The 19,198-nt window shown below is 53.5% G+C and overlaps 1 protein-coding gene across 6 annotated transcripts in view; it reads left to right on the top strand.

The window, feature by feature from the left end:
* The window catches only part of ANKS1A (ankyrin repeat and sterile alpha motif domain containing 1A), a 168,107-nt gene that overhangs the window by 128,923 nt on the left and 19,986 nt on the right, over window positions 1-19,198 (top strand). For all 6 annotated transcript variants that reach the window (XM_055571653.1, XM_055571656.1, XM_055571651.1 and 3 more), the window contains 2 exons: window positions 11,170-11,236; window positions 16,162-16,268. In XM_055571653.1, coding sequence (XP_055427628.1) covers window positions 11,170-11,236; window positions 16,162-16,268 — 174 coding nt within the window. The remainder of the gene's footprint in view (window positions 1-11,169; window positions 11,237-16,161; window positions 16,269-19,198) is intronic.

Here is a 19,198-nt window from a genome sequence, read left to right as displayed (position 1 = left end):
ACAGCGGTCTTAGAACTCCTGCGTGCAGAGCTCAGGGTATTGATGGCAGAGGCTGGAGTCTATCAGACAGTGCCGCCAGCTCCACCTGTTTGGTTAATCACAGAACTCTGTTAAAGGAGGAAGTCATCTTAAAAAGAGTACAAACGTTGTAATTTAACCCCAACGCATAGATATGTAGGCTAGTCTTTGTGAAGCTGGGGCTTTTTCTTTCTGTGTGGACCTGCTAATTTGGAATTCTCTGTCCTCTTTATTACATGGATCACATCTACAATAGAGGATTGATTCAGACTTTTAGACTGAGTTTCTCAAAAGTGAGGCAAGCGTTTAGCCACTTGGGAAGCCCTCTGAGTACACAGAATCCTTTTAGAAATTTTTACAGTTTATTTCTCCAACAACACAATTTAAGAACACATTTTAAAAAATTAGTCTCTTGGAAACATCTACCTGGTCATCACTGAAACAGCTTTTTGCACTTGTTTCATTTCTGTAGCATTTAATTTAATTGCCTATTTCTGTCCACACATATAACCATTTTAAACATTTTTGGAAATGATCCCAGCTGGTTCTTAGTGAGCAGAACCCTCAGCCAGTGGAAGCAGAAGACTCCGGATGTGCCCGAGAGGCTCCTGCCCCTGTGGGTGTGGGCAGCATTGGTCGATTAACGAGTGGCTGATTTGTTGCTCAGTTGTGTGTGTGTTCAGTCACTAAGTCGTGTCTGAGTCTTGGTGACCCCATGGACTGCAGCAAACCAGGCTCCTCTGTCCTCCACTGTCTCCCAGAGTTTGCTCAAATTCATGTCCGTTTTGTCGGTGATGTTATCCAACCTTCTCATCCTCAGTTGCCCCCTTCTCCTCCTGCTCTCAATCTTTCCCAGGATCAGGGTCTTATCCAGTGAGTCGGCTCTTCGTGTCAGGTGGCCAGAGTATTGGAGCTTCAGCTTCAGTATCAGTCCTTCCAGTTCGTATTCAATGTTGATTTCCTTTAGAATTGACTGGTTTGATCTCCTTGCAGTCCAGGGGACTCTCAAGAGTCTTGTCTAGCACCACAGTTTGAAAGTATGAATTCTTCAGCGCTCAGTCTTCTTTATGATCCAGCTCTCATATCCATACATGACTACTGGAAAAACCATAGTTAAGCAAAATCATTAACAGACTTGCAGGGTAGGTGTCACCTCATCACAGGTGACCATGTGATTTTCCCGCGTCCACCTGTTTCCCCAGATTTCTCTGAGGTGAGGGGTTGGTGCCTCTAGGCCTCCTCCCTCTTCTCCCTCTCCTCGCGCTCCTCTGCTGAGTATTGTCCCTGGTCCTCCGTCTCTTGCCTGGTAGAAAGGCGTCACCTCCCTCACATGAAACATTTTGTCCTGAATGGAGAAGCAGCCTCCAGCTGAGCGTCCAGGATGTGAGCTATTGTTCACGCAGCATGTTCCAACAGTTTCTGCCAGAAGGAAGAACCCCTTTCCCGCTGGTCAGTCGTTTTTTTTTAAACAAAGGAATCTGGGTTTTGATTAACTTGTTTTTGGGTGGAATTCTCTTTCCTCTGGAGCCAGATGACTGTGACTCACATGTGCACACACCATCTAAGCTCTGTAAGCTGAAGCGGGTGAGGAAGGGCCCGCGTGGACGCTCCACCAGCCTCTGTGGTTTCACAAGGACTGCAGATGTTTCTCTGCATGAGGGAGGCCGACATCTGCTCAAGTGGGTTACAGAGCGAAAACTAAATGGCTCTTAGGCTCAACCCTATTTTTCCAAGGACTTAATTTAAGAAGGCACTTTAGTACCTCCTGCCGGGGCCCCAGAACATGGCAGGCCCCGAGTCTCCCCGGAACCAGGGTAGACAGACACTGCCTCTGGAGAAGGAGCAGGTCTCTCCCTCTGTGCTTGCAGCCGAGAGGACCTTGTCTTTCCTCCCAGGGTGATGTCACCCAGGGAAGCCCACGTCTTTCAGGCGGTGCAGAGCTTGCTCAGACTCGTGTCTCAGTAAGTTAACTCCGCATTGCAGCTCTGTTTGGGAACCAAACACTTCTCTAAGACTCCTCATGTGCTGTCTCAGATCTTGATAGCAGCCTCATGTTGAGGTCTCCATTTTGCCTTTGTGAAAACTGAGGCTTAAGAATGAGAAAGTGAAAGAAAGTGAAAGTGAAAGTCTCTCAGTCGTGTCTTACTCTTTGCAGCCCCATGGACTGAACAGTCCACAGAATTCTCCAGGCCAGAATACTGGAGTGGGTAGCCGTTCCCTTCTCCAGGGGATCTTTCCAACACAGAGATTGAACCCAGGTCTCCCGCCTTACAGGCGGATTCTTTGCCAGCTGAGCCACAAGGGTAAGGATGAGAAGTCAAGTAATTTGCCTGTAACGGTGATTGCCTGAATGACGAATTTTTTTGTTCACATTTTATAGAGAGAGAAATTGAAAGAAATGTTAAATGACTTATCCAAGATTCCACAACTAAATAAGTGGATTTTTGGGGGGCTTCACTGGGCAGCATAGGGGATCCTAGATCCCTGACCAGGGATTGAACCCATGCCGTTTGCAGCGGGGGCACAGAATCTTAACCACTGGACCAGGGAAGTCCCTTAAGTGGATTTTGAACTCAGGTTTCTTGTTCCAGTGTCCTCAGTCCCATGTATTTAAAATTGTACTCTTGAGTTTTCTTAGAGTAAAAGTTAGGCCCTAAATAAGTTGAATTAGAAAGATAATCAGGCACTGGCCACATATTTCTAGCTCTGTGATCATGTTCTTTAAGCTAAAAGTTATTTAACTTTTCTGATGTTTGGTTTCCTCATCATTAAAATGGGAGGGGACTTCCCTGGTGGGCCAGTGGTGAAGACTGTGCCTTACAAGACAGGGGAGGCTGGTTCAATCCCTGTCCTGCTCCAGGAAGATTCTGCATGCCACAGGGCAACTAAGCCTGTGCGCTGTAACTACTGAGGCCCACATGCCTAAAGCTGGTGCTCCGAAACGAGAGAAGCCACCGCAGTGAACAGCCCATGCGCTGCAGCTAGAGAGTAGCCCCCACGTGCTGCAACTAGAGGATGCCCGTCGACAGCGACAAAGACTAAGTGCAGCCAAAAACACACATATATTAAAATAATTTAAAAGCATTAAATGGGATGGCTTGTAGTCCCCCTGCCCATACCCCCGCCCCAGCTGGTAACGCGGAGGGCACAGCACCCCCCTGCAGGAACCTAAGCCTGGAACCTGTCCACCCTGGAAAGCTGGAGTGTTAACAGCATTGATCTAAGTGCTTTCCAAGAAGGGTACCTTGCTTGCTGTGAGCACCTGTCCTGATTTTCAGGATGACCTCCTGAAGTAGGAAGGGGGTCACTGAACAAGCTCTTGGCATGGTCCACACTTCTTGCCTGTGCAGTGTTCTGAGGATGGCTTTGATCCCATTTGATTGATTTCAGGCAGTAGAGGATACTAGCCAAGTATCCTAACGTGCTGCTTATCGTGCTAAAGCAGCCCACCAAAGGAGGGATCAGTGTCTTTTGAGTCTGATTAATAAGAACCAGTTTCCCAGGGCCTGTTCATCCCTGGGAACACTGATAATTGAGTTTTCAGTCCGGCAAGTCTGGGGTTAGCCTGAGTTCCAGAAGAGAGAACGCCACACTGCGGAGGAGCAGGGCTGACAGCCCTTAACCCTGAAGCTTTGTGACTCGGAATAATGGTGAAGTCAGTCGGAGTTCCCACATTCCTTTCTCTTTGTTTCCTTTGCCTGTTGGGCATGTTTCTGCTCATTAGCATGTTGAGCAGAGCTCATTACAAATGAGGAAACTCAGACCAGCGTTGGTCTTACCATTTATTATTCTCTAAAAGATTTGATCCTGAAAGAGATCTTTATCCCAGTATTTTATTCTGAAAAACTTCTAACATACAAAAAACTTGAAAGAGACTTTTGAACAGTGAGTGAATGCCTGTATATTCACCACCTACAGCCTAGATTGCAATTAGAATTTGCTGTTCTTGCTTTATCTCATATCCGTCAAGCCCTCAGACCACTGAAAAATAGATGTTATATTGTGATGCGTTTCAAAATAACTTGCAGACATCAGCACATGTCATCGCTAAACATTTTAACAGGTATGTCATTATCTAGAGTTTGGTATTTGTTTATCAATTTGAGGGGAGGTTAATGCAAATGAAAGACTTAAACCATGAGTCCACCTTTCCCTGAGTTTTGATAAATACATATATTTGTATGACCCAAATTCTATCAAGATATGGGATATTACCATCACACCAGGAAGTTCCCTCATGTCCCTGCCCAGTCAATCTTTACCCTTTTCTACCCCACCAGCAACTATTCTTCCTAATGTTGGATGTTCGTCTGCCTTTTCTGGAACATTATATAAATGGAATCAGTGCAATGTGTGTTCTTTTGTATAAGGCTTATCTGAAAGATTTTACCTAGTGATTTAAAATGAATTTGGGGGACTCTATCAACTTCATCCAACTTCTATTTCACAGAGATGACTAGGAGTGGCAGACTGTAGGAAGCCTCAGGGCATCAGATGGATGTTGGTAGTGTATTTGTATTAAGTATATGTAATTTTTTCTTTTTTTTACTTCAGTGTATATAATTTGGTGCTCAAAATTCCACATTCGTCTCCTTTGATATTACATGGCAAGTGTTCCCCTGCAGAGTCTGAGGAGCCGATGGATATAGAAGAACCCCTTTCTCTCCCTGGCCACAGTGCTGAGGAAATCAATCCTGAGTGGGCGCCTAGGGTGTTTGCTTTGGGCCACTTTAATCCGTAGCCAGACACACAGTGCAGCTCACTGCAGTGGAATTCAAGCTATGGAAGAGCAGGACCAACAAGGGAAGGTTGCTGGTGGTAAAAGAAAAACCAAAGAAGGACCAAGAGACAGATTTCCCAGTGTTTGAGAGAACTGCACCTCTCTGAGTGGCTTCCTCCTCCTCACTCCTCCCCCAAACCAGCCTACTCCTGGATAGAAAGTAGATTGCATAAATTGGACAGGAACCCAAATACATAATCCTCATTAATCTTTTAGAGTCTTGTCCCACTTATTAAAGCCCGTACTTGGCGCATAACCCAGAGTTCTGTGGCAGCAATAATAAAGTTAATTGGAATCTAGGTCTCCCACCTTTTTTCTTCTTTCAGCAGTTTCTTGGGGCTTTTAGGTAAAAGAGTCCTTGTAGAGGAGGCTGTCCTAGCACGAGAAGGTCACTTGGCAAGTCTCCTTTACTTTCCGCCAAGTGGCCAGTCTGAGGCATGGGCGTTGGTCAAGGAAAGGGCCAGCTGGTAGTTGTGGGGTGCACGATACTTTGGGGAGCACGGTGGGTATCAGCCTCCCAAGAGGTGTGTAAAGGATAAAAATGAGGAGGGGAAAGGAAGTTGGAGACTTAGATGGGGGTCAGGAAGTGTAGCCTGGGGCAGACGCACACAGGCTTTCATCTGAGCCTGCGTCCCAGACCAAAGGACAGGGACTTCAGAAATGTAACAGCTCTGTGGTCTCTCAGCCTCATAGGAAAAGTGAGATTGAGAAGGAAGGTGACAATGTAAAAGGGATTCAGATGGGAATACTATAAATATGGCAAAGGTCTAAAGCCCCCCACCATGAGCCAGAGACTAGCTGTGCTCCGTGGAGAAGAAGTGACTCATTGTTCGTGGAGCTGCCTAGGGAGGGACAGCCCTCCACCCACCCACCACTGCAGATACGCATTCATCCCCTGCTGGCCACTGCTCCCCTCCCCCTCCAGTCCTGTCTCCCTCCGCTAAACACAGTTGACAAGGTTAGAAAATCAGGACGAATAATTTACTTCAATCCATCTTTGTCTTTCCAAGGCCTGGTGTGATTCAGTCTGGGGGGAGAGGGGAAAAAATAACTCAGACCCTGGCCGGTGACCCTTTATCAAATGTATGGAATCAAAGCCTGCTCCGGGCAGAGGAGCCCTGTCTGCTGCTGAGGGCGGAAGACAAAGAGATGGCGATGAATTCTTATGTGCTCTCTGGGCTGGGAGGCGGTGGCGGTGGCATCAGGGAACCTCGCACCGCTGAGCAGCCAGTCTGGCATTGTTGGTCACTTGGTACCAGGCAGGGGCTTGGGCCTCCAGGGAGGCGAGGACTCCGCCTGTGCGCCTGGGAATGGGGGGCGCTGTCTGAGCAGGACCGTCTGGCCTGAGGAGGGCGTCTGGCCCTGGTTCCTCACACAGAGAGCAGCCTCGGCCCCTCAGAGTGGTGCCATCAGTGGGGGATGGGGTGGGCACCGGGCAGAGCTGCAGTGTTCTCACCTGAGAAATGGGGTGGCAAGTCCTCTTGGCAGTGAGCTAGGCTGGGCAGGACTGTTGAGGGAAGGGGCCAGCTGGTAGTCGTGGGGTGTGAGGTCCCTGTGCCAGCAACCCAGAGAGGTGGGGAAAAGATAAAAATGCGGAGGGGAGTTAGAGAATCCAGACTGAGGTCCAGAGATGTCACGTGCCTTTCCCCTCTTACTGTGTTAGTGAGGCGACGAGGCAGGCCTGGGCATTTAACAAGTGGTAACTCGTTTGTCACCTTGATGTACCAGCTCTGGGCAAGGCGCCGTGTGGCCTCTAGAAGAAACAGCTTGAGCCAGGGTCCTCACCTTTATTGGGCCTCTCGTGTCCCTGGGACACACCATAAAACAGCTAGTGGGGAAGTTACAGTGCAAGCGTGGGGTGTCTCCAGGCCAATAAAGGAGTCAGTCTCCGGGGCAGCAAAAGAGAGAGACGGCATCCCCAGTCTTGGTGGTACAGGCCCAGCGGGACTGTGTTTTCCGTCTCAGGGGAGGGCCCTGAGGAGCTGTCACTCGTGAGAGGGTCCTTGGGAGCTGACAGCTCAGTGGGCAACAGATGGGGGTGGGGGTTGGGGGATGTGTCTACATTAGGAGCCAAATTCGGTTCCACAAACACCTCCCTTTATATTCCTGTTTGCCCCAAAAGGTAGAAGAAAGGCGATCCCTTTGCCTTCCTGCTCTCGGCGAGGCTCATCTTATGACCGGACTGATTCCTGGTCCCCCGACGTTTTTGCACTTGGAGCCCAGGCACATGGCCCTTGCTTCTCACCTGTGCCACCTCCTAGGAGGGAGCCTCGCTATCCCGAGGCTGTGGTCCTCCTTGGACTGCCTGTACCCAACTCACCTCTGAGGCATAGAAGACCCAGCAAAACCCAGGAAGTACTTTTCCCTGAGGCTCTGTCTTCTCCCTCCCCTCACTCCCAGTGTCCATGGAAAAGCCTGGCATGATCTGAGTTGCTCCCGGCAGCCAGGTGATGGTGACGGGAGAGTGAACCTGTCTGTATATAGAGTGTCTCTTCCTGTTGCCAGCCTGTGGGCACCAGGGTCCTGTGTTCTGAACCAGCAGATGAGAGAGGGCCTTGGCAGCAGGGTCCCTATTGTGTGGTTTTGGTTGTTTTCAGCCATACAGGGAACATATTTTTATACAGCCCAGGTAGGAGGAAAAAAAGAAAGCCTGAATACTTGCTGAAAATGGAATATTTGCAAGCATTTTATAGAATAGATGAGTCCATTATGGTGATAACTTTCAGGCTTTACTAAACACAAATACAAGCTCTTTATAGAGTTGACATGAAGTGCACTATTAAAGCATGGCCATTTCCCACCTCTCTCCAAAAACGTCACGGATCCTAAGCAATAAAAAACCAGAGAATGTTGGACTGTTCCGTTCTATTCTGCCAGCCTCTTCCCCCAACATTCCCCCGAGGTGCAGAATGTTTCTGGGAAAACAGCCTAATCAGATTGTTTCTTAACTCAAGCCTAAATAGTTAAACTACCCCCAAGTGTGAGGATCAGAGCAGTATCTGTCTTCTGTGGCTGCTCCTCTTTGTCCAGAAATGACCACATTACCCCTTTGCTGGTCCCGGGGCCCCGGGGCTGTGGCAGGGGGAGGTGATGAAGTCCGGCTCCTCCAGCCTCCACAGCCCGGGCTGAGGGCCTGGGCAGGGCTGTGCCAGTCTCTGCCCGCATGGACGTCATGGCCACTTCCCTCCTTGCCCTGCGCGCTCACCAAGGCTGGAAGGGTTCCTGGGCTGCAAGTTGTTGGGAGAACTCTCAGATCCTCTGTAAACTAGAATCTTCGCAGCTGGCCTCAGCTGCCACAGTTCACAGAAAACAAAATGCACTTTCTAGGTTGGATGGCACGGCCCTGAGAGCGCCCTGTGCACCTGCTGCGGACCGAAGCGCCCAGCAGCTGGGAAGGCCAGATTCTTCCTGGCCACTTACAGTTGTCCTGAGGGCAACCCCTGGGGCCTGCAGGAGGAAGCCGAGCAGAGAGGTGTCCAGCTCTGCTCTTCCTGACTTCAAAAGGGACTTTGGCAGAATGTCATGAACTGGGCAACCAGGAGACACTGACTCTACAGGCCAGTCGGGGCTTTGGTGTTAGGTGATTGATTATATGACAATCATGAAATATATAATGCAGGTGACTTGACTTTATTTCAAAAGACACGTTGGAGTCACCTTCCACTTGAGCTTTTCCCACCCTGACCATGTGGCCTTGGGAAAATGGCTTTTCATTGTTGGCATTAACTAAGTGGACACTGGGCTTTTTTCATCAGTCAGTTGCCCCTCTCACCATGAGCTGGGCCTGGTGGGTAGAAGGGCAGATAGAACACTCTGGATTCCATCCCTCCTGGTGTTTGCTGTGGTGGTCCTCCCACATTCACCCCCTCAGGGATCCCGGCTGGTAGGCCCATTCCAGAGATAAGGACCCAACACCCAACAAGTAAATGCACTTACTTGTAAGGAAGTTTCCTCACCTTAGCAGCCTACTTTTCTCCTATAAATGCAGAAAAGGAAACAGAAGGCACCTCAGCAGATCTCTGTTCAGTGCCTGCTCTTTGCTCAGGTGTGAGGTTCTGCACTGTAATGACCAGTGTGTCATTCAACGCCAGGTCGGGCCTTGTGGCCTGGGAATTGGAGAGCGGTTTATCTGGAAGGCAAGAGCTGTCTCCACATATCCCGAAGTGTTTTCTATGGAAGAGCAGGTGACATCAGGGAAAAAAGTTTAAATCTGTAGAAAGACAAATGTTCTATAACTTGGTGCTTTCTGCAAATGGGGCAAACTGACTGGGAGAGTTAGCCAGGGCCCCCTCCCTGGGAGGTCTTTAGTCCCGTTAGACTAAAGTGGTGTGGGAGCCGGGACTGTATGACCTGTGAGCTCCCTGCTGCTAACTCCAGATTCTGTGTCTGGAAGAAGTCTCAGGAAATAACTAGGAACTACTTTACAGACGTGCTTGGGTTCAAAGGTGTATGTGGAGCAGTATTCATTGTAGCACTGTTTAGAAAGAGAGACGATCGGGAATGCCACACGCGTGCCCCCTCTTCGAAGACAGGTGAACACTGGCTGACTATATCGCCTCCGTTTAAAAGACAAAAAAATTGTTCTTTGTGAACTGTGGCAAGAATTCCAAAATGTGGAATTATTAAGTGGAAAAACCGAGATCCAGAGCAGCACACTTGGAACATCTCTGTCAGAGTTGGGGGGTGGTGTGGAGTACATCCACATAATTGCTTACTTGCAAATAGACCTAAGAGATGCTTGAGAAGCAGGTTATGCTGGTTGCCTCTAGGGAAAAGAACTATAGGCAGCTCGGAGACATCGGTCAGAAAGAGGCCTTTCTCTGAATAACCTTTTGCATCTTTTGAATTTTGAATCATGCAAAGTATTACTTGTACAAAAATAAGTAAAAATATGTTTTAAAACTTTACTAGATCAGAGTGCTGTGGACAACAGAAGGGGAGTGGGGAGCAAGCTAACTTTTTATTGAGCATCTACCGAGAGCCGGGTCTTAAGCCAAATGCACTTGAAATGGGCAGGGCCAGAGAAAGGGGTGCTCTGGGGAGGGCTGAGTGGGAGGGGCCTTCTCTTGGAGGGGCGCAGCAGACCTGCTTCCCATGCCAGCCTCTGGGCTGCCCAGTCGATGAGGTTTGCCGCCCCGGTGAGAAGTGTTTCCTCTGCTTTTGCAGAGCTGGGGCCTGGAGTTCACGTGTGCATTAACAAACAGTCAGGGCGTGCCTGCCTGAGCCAGCAGGCGTTTCTGTGGTGGAGGAGAAGACCTTCCTGTGCCGTGGCTGCCGGGTAGAGGAGGTGTTTATCCTGTGTTGTTCAGCCAGGCTCAAATGTACTGCCTTTGTGTGCCAGCTGGAGGCTGGCTGGAAAGTTGTTATTTTTCTGACTGTCAGACCTAAGGCTCCTTACTTGCACTTAGAGGAAAAAGCATCCACGTCCTGGTACAGAAGTTCTTTTTTTTCCTTTCTTTAGAAAAAGAGCAGTGAATGAGCTCATTATCACACTATGCTGGGGGCGGCAGTGGCGGGGGGTGGGGGTGGGGGGGCTCCTCCTCCTGCCCCCGCCTGGTCCTGCCCCGGCCAGGTTTCCCGGAGCAGGGGGCTTGGATCTAGCTCCGGGTGACCAAAGCCAGATGGCTGGGACAGGTGGTCCACGTGGCGGGGAGGGGCGATGCTGGAGACACCTGGCTACTCAGAGACCAGCTCTGTGTGCTGTGGTCCAGGGGAAGGACAAACGTCTGCCCTCTTCTACCCCCAGTGTGGAGCTGTGTGCAGGACTGCCCACCTCCAGGGAGCAAAAGCTCCTCCGTTCAGGGTTACATGCCCATTCCAGGGCTCTGCTGGTCTGAGCTCTAGAAAATGTCCCCACACCTCAGAGCTGGTGGTCACACAGTAGCAATTATCTATGAGGTGCTTACGAATTGCCAGGCCCTGCTCCAGGTGCGGTGGGTACAGCCCAGAACAGAGCTGGCGCAGCCTCTGTCCTCATGAAATTTAGATTCTAGCAGCAGCAGTGGAGGGCGCCTGCCCTGGCCTGATCTCGCACCCTCCACGCAGTCTCCACTGGGTCTGGAAAGGCTGGAGGGTGGGGGAAGTGATGTATAAATTGCCTCGGAAGGGAGGCTTTTGGGCATTTCCAGCAGCTGAGCCCCGATTGTTACCCATTCACTCCCTTCAGAGCACGTCTTTAGACCCTCGGGGGCAGGGGCCAGAGAAGAGCTTTTTTTTGACCTGAGTGTGAGCTCTGAAACCTCGCAGGTCAGTGCTGGACCGTGATCATCTGGAAGAGTCCTGGAGGCCTGCCCCTGCACGCGCTGCTGGTGAGCTGGCAGTGTCTGACTTGAGCCTCACAGCCTGTCTTGTTCCTTTCTCTTCCGTCTCAGATTGAGAAGATCATGAGCTCTATTGGAGAAGGGATCGACTTTTCTCAGGAACAGCAGAGGATCTCAGGTACCGTACCACGCAGCCATTTCCCCCGCGGGACGCAGCCCTCTCGCTCCCTTCTGGCTCAGACATTTCTCTGACCCAGAGGACAGACATTTAGGGGTGAGAGAGGTCAGCCCAGACCACGTCACGCTCACATCTACACCGCCCACCCAGCTGTGATTTTAGGAGCCATGACTCCTTTTGCATAGAGGAGGGGAAGGTGGACAGAGGCATCTTAGGCTGTCTGTGAGGAAGCTCCGTTTTAAAAAGGGAACAACTGTCACTGTTATTTTCCTGAACGTGGGCTTTCTCTGGTTGGCTCACGGGGGCTGCTCCTTGAGTTGGCCCCAGCCTCCCGGGCGGCTCTGCGTCTCCCCGGGAACGTGGCTCGGGCCCTCCTGACCCATGACGGTGGCAGTGCCCTGGCGTGGGCTCTTCACCTGATCGCCTGGAAGGGCTGGATTTGCTGTTCCCTCCTCGTGTCTGTTTCTCCATTTTTCCATTTATGCATCATGTTCACTTCAGAGCACTGTTACTTGGGGTATTCTTTTCATTTCAAAGCCCTGCAGGTGAGCTCTACCTGCCTTTGTTTGAAACAAAGGCACTGTGGAGGCCCTACCTGAGCTGTTTTCCTTGGTGATAGAATTATGGTTACGCAGCTTGCTCAGGTGAGGTGACATTCTTACGGTGCCTCTCAGAGCACCTCTCACACCCTCCCCTTAAGCCTCTGAAGGCCCTCTTGCCACCAGGGCACCTGGGTGGACAGCAGCTGAGGAGCTGGCCTCTTCCCGTCATCAGGGAAGGCTCCCTCTGCACTTAAGGGGCGGCTTCCTTGTTCAGTCGGGAGGCTGTTTCCAAGACTGCCCTGTGAGCCCAGAGTGGAATGGGCTGTTCCCGCATGAGCCCCTGGCCCTGGCAGGAAGTCCGGTGGACGACGGGGCAAGCGTGAACCTCAGCGAGGAAGCTGCTGCTGAGGCCACGGGCCTTGTGGGCAGCCTCGGCCCTGTCTCAAAGCCTGATTCTACATGCACGTGTGTCCAGGGCGAGGTGCTCACTCCCTGTGAGCCCACAGTTTCCTATCGACGACATTTGGATAATCATACTTAACCTCTTTTCATTTGTTAAAGTTAAGTAATACATACAAATACTTGAGGTAAAACGGTGCTTGTTTCTGTCCATGAAACAATTACTTCCTCATACTGGGAAATCCACTGGGTTCCTCGAGCCACCCTCTGTTCAGCAGCCCTGTTTCCCTGGGCTCTAGCAGAGAAGGCCCGATTGGGTTGGATCCATCTTTACCAGTCATGGATTATGCGAGAGGTCTGCACATGTGGCTCTTCTGGCTAAGAGTTTGTGGCTCTGTTTCATGGCACTTTAATAGATACAGTCTGGGGAGCTTAATTGTGGTTTGCAGGCTTTGCCAGGAGCAAGTGTTTATTGGGGATAATGTTTAGGACCGAGACAGACACTGTGGCCATTTTCAAAGCTGTTCTCTAGGGGCAGCGGGGATGGGTTGGCTGCAGTCAGTTCAGTTGAGGCCGGTCTCCGCTTCCCTGTGCCCCTCTGCGTCTGAGGAGCTTACATCAGTTGTGTGTGCTCGAGACGTTGGCGCAGAAGCAGGCCATTACCTCTTGGCTTTGGTTAACTGGGAGACGTGACAGCCCTTCTGGAAAACACTCTTTTGGAAGAGTCCTTCTTCTTAGACTTGGTGACAGTGAGCCCTTTCCTTGCCCTGTGTGCCCCACCCTCCAAATCTCACGCCCCATGAACCCACGTGAATGGTGAGAGATGGTCCAGCTACCCACCTAGGTTTCTGGCTGCCAACACACAGTGTTTTTAGTAGCACTGAGTAGCATCCTCCAGACCCCAGCTTAGGAAAGGTGAGGGTGAGTACACAAAGGTGGCCACCTGAGCAGAGGGTGCGTCCACCCGCACTGCAGAGTCCCAGCCTGCAGTGTCTGTGGGGTGGCCAGACTGTGAAGGGTGGAGTGGGGCTCTGGCCTGCCCGTAACCTCTGTCTGATGTGTCAGAGGGGACTTTCCCCAGGACCTCAGGGAGCACCAGCCTTCAGCTAAGCCCCAAGTAGATTTCTTGTTCATTTTGAATGATCACTGTCAGATTCCAAACCATCCTTGGTTTCTGGATCTAGGAGAGGAGACCTGGGCTCAGGGGTCGCCATCCCAGGAGGAAGAGCAGACTCACAGGCAGGCAGCCCTTAGCTAAGCAGGGCGTTGCCCGCTGTGACTGGTTTTGCAGGGGATCGTGTCCTGAAAGCCAAGACCCCAAGATGGTGCTTGAATCTCACTCTTATTTTGGGCCGTGGGCCTGAGTGGCTGGCACTGGAGCTGGTGACCTGTATCCCGACGGGCCTGTTTGCCAGCTTGTCCCGCTGTCAGGAATCCAGGGAGGGCGGGCCTTCCCCGGTCCAGCCCACTCTGGCTGCTTTCACCAAGGGCCTGTGCTGTCCAGCCAGTGAAAGAAAACGCTTGACTTTCTTTTGCTGCCATCAGCTGTTTCAGTGGTTGAGTAGGTGTTGAACGCGGGCTGCTCCAGGGGCCCTGTGTCCCGGGAGAGCAGCGGGCCAGCCTGCTGGGGGGCAGGTGTCTCCCAGCACGTTTTAGAGGGTGGCGTGTGGTCCCCGGGTTTGGGTCTCCGCGGCTGGACTGGAGGTTTGGTCCCAGTTTCCACTTGTCCTTGGTGTCCCCGGCCTTGTCCTCCTCCCCTGATTTTGACCAGCCTGCTGGGGGCCTGGCGCTTCCCTGCTGGGTTCTCACAGCCTGGAGAGAAGTCACTTCCTACGTTGATTGGTGCACTCACCTGAGAACAATGTTGTCCTGTCCTTATTGTGTCACCTGTTTTTGTGATACCTCGTGGCTTATCTTCTTGGCAGAGAGGCACAGTCAGTCCTGAAATGATGGGGTCGGGGGGTGACTTCACCTCGAGGGCTGTGCCCTCAGGAGAGTGTCACTCCTCTGTCCCCTGTCTGGCTGTCCTAGAAACTATCGGCCAAAACTGTAGGACGTTCCTTCTCTGTTCTCCCTGATCAGCTGTCTGCAGCCCCTGGAGCTGGAGGTAGAGTTCGGCCGTCTCTGGCTTTCGTACATGTGCACATTGGCCAACAGCCGATACTGGAGGATCTGTTGGAGAATCCGTCCTTTTGCTCCCGTGCTGGTTGCTGCTGTCTCCTCCCTTGGTGGCAGCAGCAGCAGCTTCTGCTGCGATGTCCGATCCCTGATGTATTTTCCTGAGCGTGGAAGGGCGGGGGAGGGGAGGGGAGGAGGGGAAGGGCCAGACGTAACGAGAGTGAGCAAGGACTGTAGAGCTGACAGCAGGCAGCGTGGAGCCCTGGAGCCTTTAGACAAAGCATTCTGCTGCGGTTCTGGACGCGCGCACAGCCACCAGCAGCAGGCGGGACTACGGCTGCCTGGCCAGGGGATTACGAGCAGGAATGAATCAGCGGCCGGGGGACACTTGATTTCACAGGCACTCAGAAGCCTGCTGCCGAGGTTCCTGGAGCAGACGGCCCCGCTCCGGGGCAGGGGGGCCCAGGCCGCCCCCAGACTCAGCATCTCGCAGAGCTGCTACCGTGCATCGGGAGGCCGGCCGCCAGGGCCCTGACCGCCATCTGTTCTGCAGAGGACAGAGGAGGGGGAGCCTGGGACAGTGGGTCACCAGGGTCTCCTACCTAAACCAAGCCACTTGGCCTGCCCACAGGGCAGAAAGTGCTGGGAACACCAGAATGACTTTCACCGCGTCAAGACTTCTCCGGAGGTGATGTTTTTGTAGTTGGTTCTCCTTTTTCCTTCTTTCATCTCTTCTTGCCCATGAGAACCGGAGAAGTAGATGGGGTTAAGGTGATCAGCTCAGAGCATCCAAGGTCTTCCAGGAAGGGCTGAACTTTTTTCCCCCCTGCACTGGCAGGCTCCCGGTCCTACCGAGGATCAGAGCAAATGAGGTCCTCCCTTTCATATTCATCCTCAGAGGAGAGGGGCAAGCCCCGGAGACGCTGGGAAGACAGCTGCCGCCTTTATCACTCGGCCAGAGACAGAGCAGTGCCGAACGGGAAATAGGCTCGCGCCACTCAGATGATAGAGGACCGCTGCCTTTCTCTGTTCTGTTGGGCTGGGTTTTGTCTTCTTTAGCTGAGAACTGGATCTGCCCGCCTGCTTTCCACCCGAGCAGGCTAGTCACGGGAACAGCCACCGTCGGAAGAGGAAGATGAACGCCCAACCCCCGCCGCCCAGCCCCGCCCGGGAAGGCAGCCCCGCGGACAGCGACCTGCCCCGGGAGACGCCCCGCTCCCCGGCGGCCGGAGTGTAGTGGGGTCCCGGCCCCCAGCCCTCGCCCATGCGCCCGCCCGGCCCGTGCCGCCCTGAGCCTCTGCGCACGAAAGCCTAGTGGCCATGGTTTGCTTGTTCCGGGACTGCTGGGGGAAGACAAGTAAAAGTCTCCTTTCTCCGCGGGCCGGGGTCCTGCTGCTTGGGCTGCATGCGCTGGCTGCCCGGGGCCGGGCGCGGAGCCCTCGCTGTGCCTGTGTCCCTCCGCTGCATGAAGAGGCGCGCTCGCCCCTGACTGGCCTGGGCTGCAAGGTCGTGGGACTGGTCCCTCGTCCCCCGCCCCTTCTGGGGCCCGTGGGGACGGACTTTGTGAAATTCCTGCGTGCAGGCGGACGAGCGCCGACCCGGAGAGCCTAGGGGCTCAGCTCCCCCGGCCCCCGGGCCGCCAGACCCTGGGGGGGCGTGGGAGTGGGCGGCGGCCGTCCGGTGCCCTTGCGCCACCCGCGGAGGAGGGGCCGTGGGCCCGGCGCTCGCCTGCCTCCGGTCCCAAGTGTGGCTGCTCCGTGGTAATGACGATGGTGTGGCAGTGCCATCTGTCTTCCTCCGAGTGCCGCTGCTACCGCCTCAATGGTTTCTCCCTTTTCAAGCGTCTGCCGATTCCTCTCTCGTCAGGTGCGCGGCCGCTGGAACAGAGCGTCGGGGAGTGGCTGGAGGCCGTGGGGCTGCAGCAGTATGAGAGCAGGCTGCTTCTCAACGGCTTCGACGATGTCCGCTTCCTGGTGAGTGCCCAGCCCTGGGGGAGGCGGCTCCCGCACCCCAGGCCCCGCTGGAGGTGGAAACTGTACGTAGACCTGTGTCCCAGGAAGAGGAGCCATGCGGCTGAGAGCCGGCTGTGGCGCTGCACTGTCAGCACTGCTCTGGGCACACCCTGTCGGGAGAACTCTTTGCAAGTTCACATCGGAGAAGTAGTGTCCCTGACACATCCCTTGGTCCGCTCCTGTCTCCCTCTTAGATCCTGGGTCTCAGATCCCAGCCAGATGCCAGAAGCTCCCTTTGTTCCCCAAAACTTTACTGTCAAGCCTGTGGTCACTGAAGTCAGAAGGTCTCTGGCAGGAAGGCTGGTAGTGGGCTGGTGGCCTCATGGGTGGTCCAGATGGGAGGCTGAGTGGGGGTGGGAAGGATCGGCTGCTTTACTGAGGCGTAACTTCACACTCTTCTTCTTGCAAAGCACAACAGTTCAGAAAGAAAGAAAAACCCAAGTGTCCTCTCTGTGGAGCAGGGACCCACCCAGACCCTGGGTCCAGACCCAGGGCTCCCTGTATAGGTCCAAGAAGCAGCTGTGGGCAGGGTGCCCATGCCTGAATCTCCTCGGGAAGCCCTCCCCCGCGTCGAGCGCAGTGGTGGGGACAGAGCTGACGCATCCTGTTAGCACTCTAGGTGCGGGGAGGTGCTCACTGACTCTCCCAGCAGCCCTGAGATGTGCACTCACATCTCCGTCTTCGTTTTCCAGATCCAGAGCAGTGGAGTGTCTTGCTCACACTCACGTCTCTGGGAACTGGGGAGGGTAGGACACAAGCCTGGCACTCTGGGTCCGAGGGTCCTGCTTTGCTGCCACGCACACGGCCTGTTTCTCACTGGTGGCTGAGGGGAGTGGGAGTGGTGCCTTTTAGATGCTTGAAGTCGCCTTCTGGCCCGAGCTGTGTAGGGAGCTGGTTTGAGGTTCCTTCCTTCCTGGTGGGCCTGTTCTGCCTCTCACGATTTCCAGGGTGCAGTCCCGAGTGGACACTGAGGTGCCTCCGCTCCCTGAAGCAGATCCCTGACCACGCAGCCCCCTCAGTCGCTGTGATTGAGGGTGGTGGTCAGTGGACCCAGGGCTCCCCCTGCCCTTTACTGTCCAGAGTGGGTCTCTGTGGGGCTCTCACTGACGGGGTGGCATTGGGCACCTCCCAAGTAGTGGGCCACCCAGGGAGCTGGCCCAAGGCACCGCGGGGCACCCTGACTGGGACAGCTCACCCCACCAGGTTGTCTGCGTCCCAGGGCAGACAGCGAAGGCTGCTGCAAGCCACCCTTCCCAAGCCAACTTGAGGCCAGTTATTTTTCAGCTTTTAAAAATACTAGGTTTTAAATAGCTTTTTTTTTTTTTTAAAACTTGAACTGAGTATATTTGTGGTTCTTATAACCTAATCCCTGACTTACCAGGTTCCTTGGGGAAGGCCAGCAAACCCAAAACAGAGGTGAGTGTTCAGCCAGTGAGTGAGGGCACCGGGCCCTCGGTGCCGGCCGGTGAGGGGCCTTCCGCCTCTGAGCACAGCCCTTCCTCAGACTGGCTATCAGGTGGGCGAGGAAGGGTTGCCGTGGGTGTCCCCTGCCTGCGCTGGGGGATCTGAGAGGCTGAGCTCCTGACTTCTCACCCCTCCTCCTACTGGTCTGGAAAGGCTAAGGTTCCCATTCCTTGAGTATAAAAACTCCTTTAAAACTGCTTCTCTGCCCCTTCTTGTACTCCGACCAGAAAATAGCTGGGTGGGCACCTGGGGAAGAAGTCTGGCCCTGGGCCAGGCATCCACGCACGATGCGGGGCCTCTGTCAGAATGCACCTGTTCTCTTTGGGAAGGGGTTCATTGAGGGAGGCCCACAGCTCAGTTCTTCCAGGGCCTTCCAGGCCCCTCCTGCTGCCCTGGGTGCGAGCCATTCCCCTCTGTCCTCTCAGTTCCGGAGGGGTGGCTGGAAGGCAGGAAGGCTGATTGCGCCTCAGTCTAGCACATCGCTTCTCAGGCCTCCAGTGGCCTGAGTGGCCGTGCACAGCATCCTGGGTAATTGCATGTAAGTTGCCAGATGGGCTGCAAGGCTAATTAAGCTTTCATAACAGAAAAGAGAGGAAGAGAACACGTAAGAAGGGAGTGTTTTGTTTAGAAACATTCCCTTGTTGCATATGGTATAACTTACACCGCGTTAGCTGGTGACGTTATCCCTGTGTGGTTTGGTTTTCAGTAGGTTGTAAATGTTTCCCTTCGTTGTGAAATGCCCTGGAGACTCTTCTGCAAGATTCACAAGTGGCTTCCAGGAAGCCAGCCAGGCTCTAGATGTAGTAGAAACGTCTGAGACCGAGGGCTGCTATGGAATCTCCCTGTGACGGGGTCCTCTGAGTTGTGGGAGGAGTCTAGGGCATTTGCGAGAGTCACCCAGCTCCCTCTCAGGGTAGAGGGGACCTTAACACCACGTGGTCTCATCGTCCCCTCTGTGCCCGAGGTCCTTCCAGATGAGCTCTGCCCTGTTCCCAGTGATGGGCCCTCCCCCTTGCAAAGGCACAGCCCCTTCATGCTCTACATCGCTCAGGCTGGTTTAGACCCTTCTTCATATTGAGCCAAACCTGTCTCCTTGTGGCTTCTGTCCCTGGGCCCAGGCTTACTTTTGGGGGCCATGCAGAGCGCACTTAGGCCGTGAGCAAATGGAAGACCTCCGTCACGGCCTCCTGGGTCCTGTCTTGTCCAAGCTTCTCTTGGCTCTTCCTCCTGTGATGTGAGACCTGAGCCGGATGAGTGAGTGCTGCAGTTTGAACTTGATTCACACTCCCTCGCCCGCACGGGGCAGGGGCAAGCGCTGCCAGGCGCCCCCAGGGTGACAGGGCTGACTCTGACCCAGGAGCCAGGGCGGGAAGTCCTGCTGACACGTCTGCCGGCCCGCCCACCACGCTGGCTCGTGCATCGTAGCC

Source organism: Bubalus kerabau, chromosome 3 (genome assembly GCF_029407905.1).
Source record: "Bubalus kerabau isolate K-KA32 ecotype Philippines breed swamp buffalo chromosome 3, PCC_UOA_SB_1v2, whole genome shotgun sequence".
Classification (NCBI taxonomy): domain Eukaryota; kingdom Metazoa; phylum Chordata; class Mammalia; order Artiodactyla; family Bovidae; genus Bubalus; species Bubalus kerabau.
This window is presented reverse-complemented; position numbering and strand designations above follow the sequence as displayed.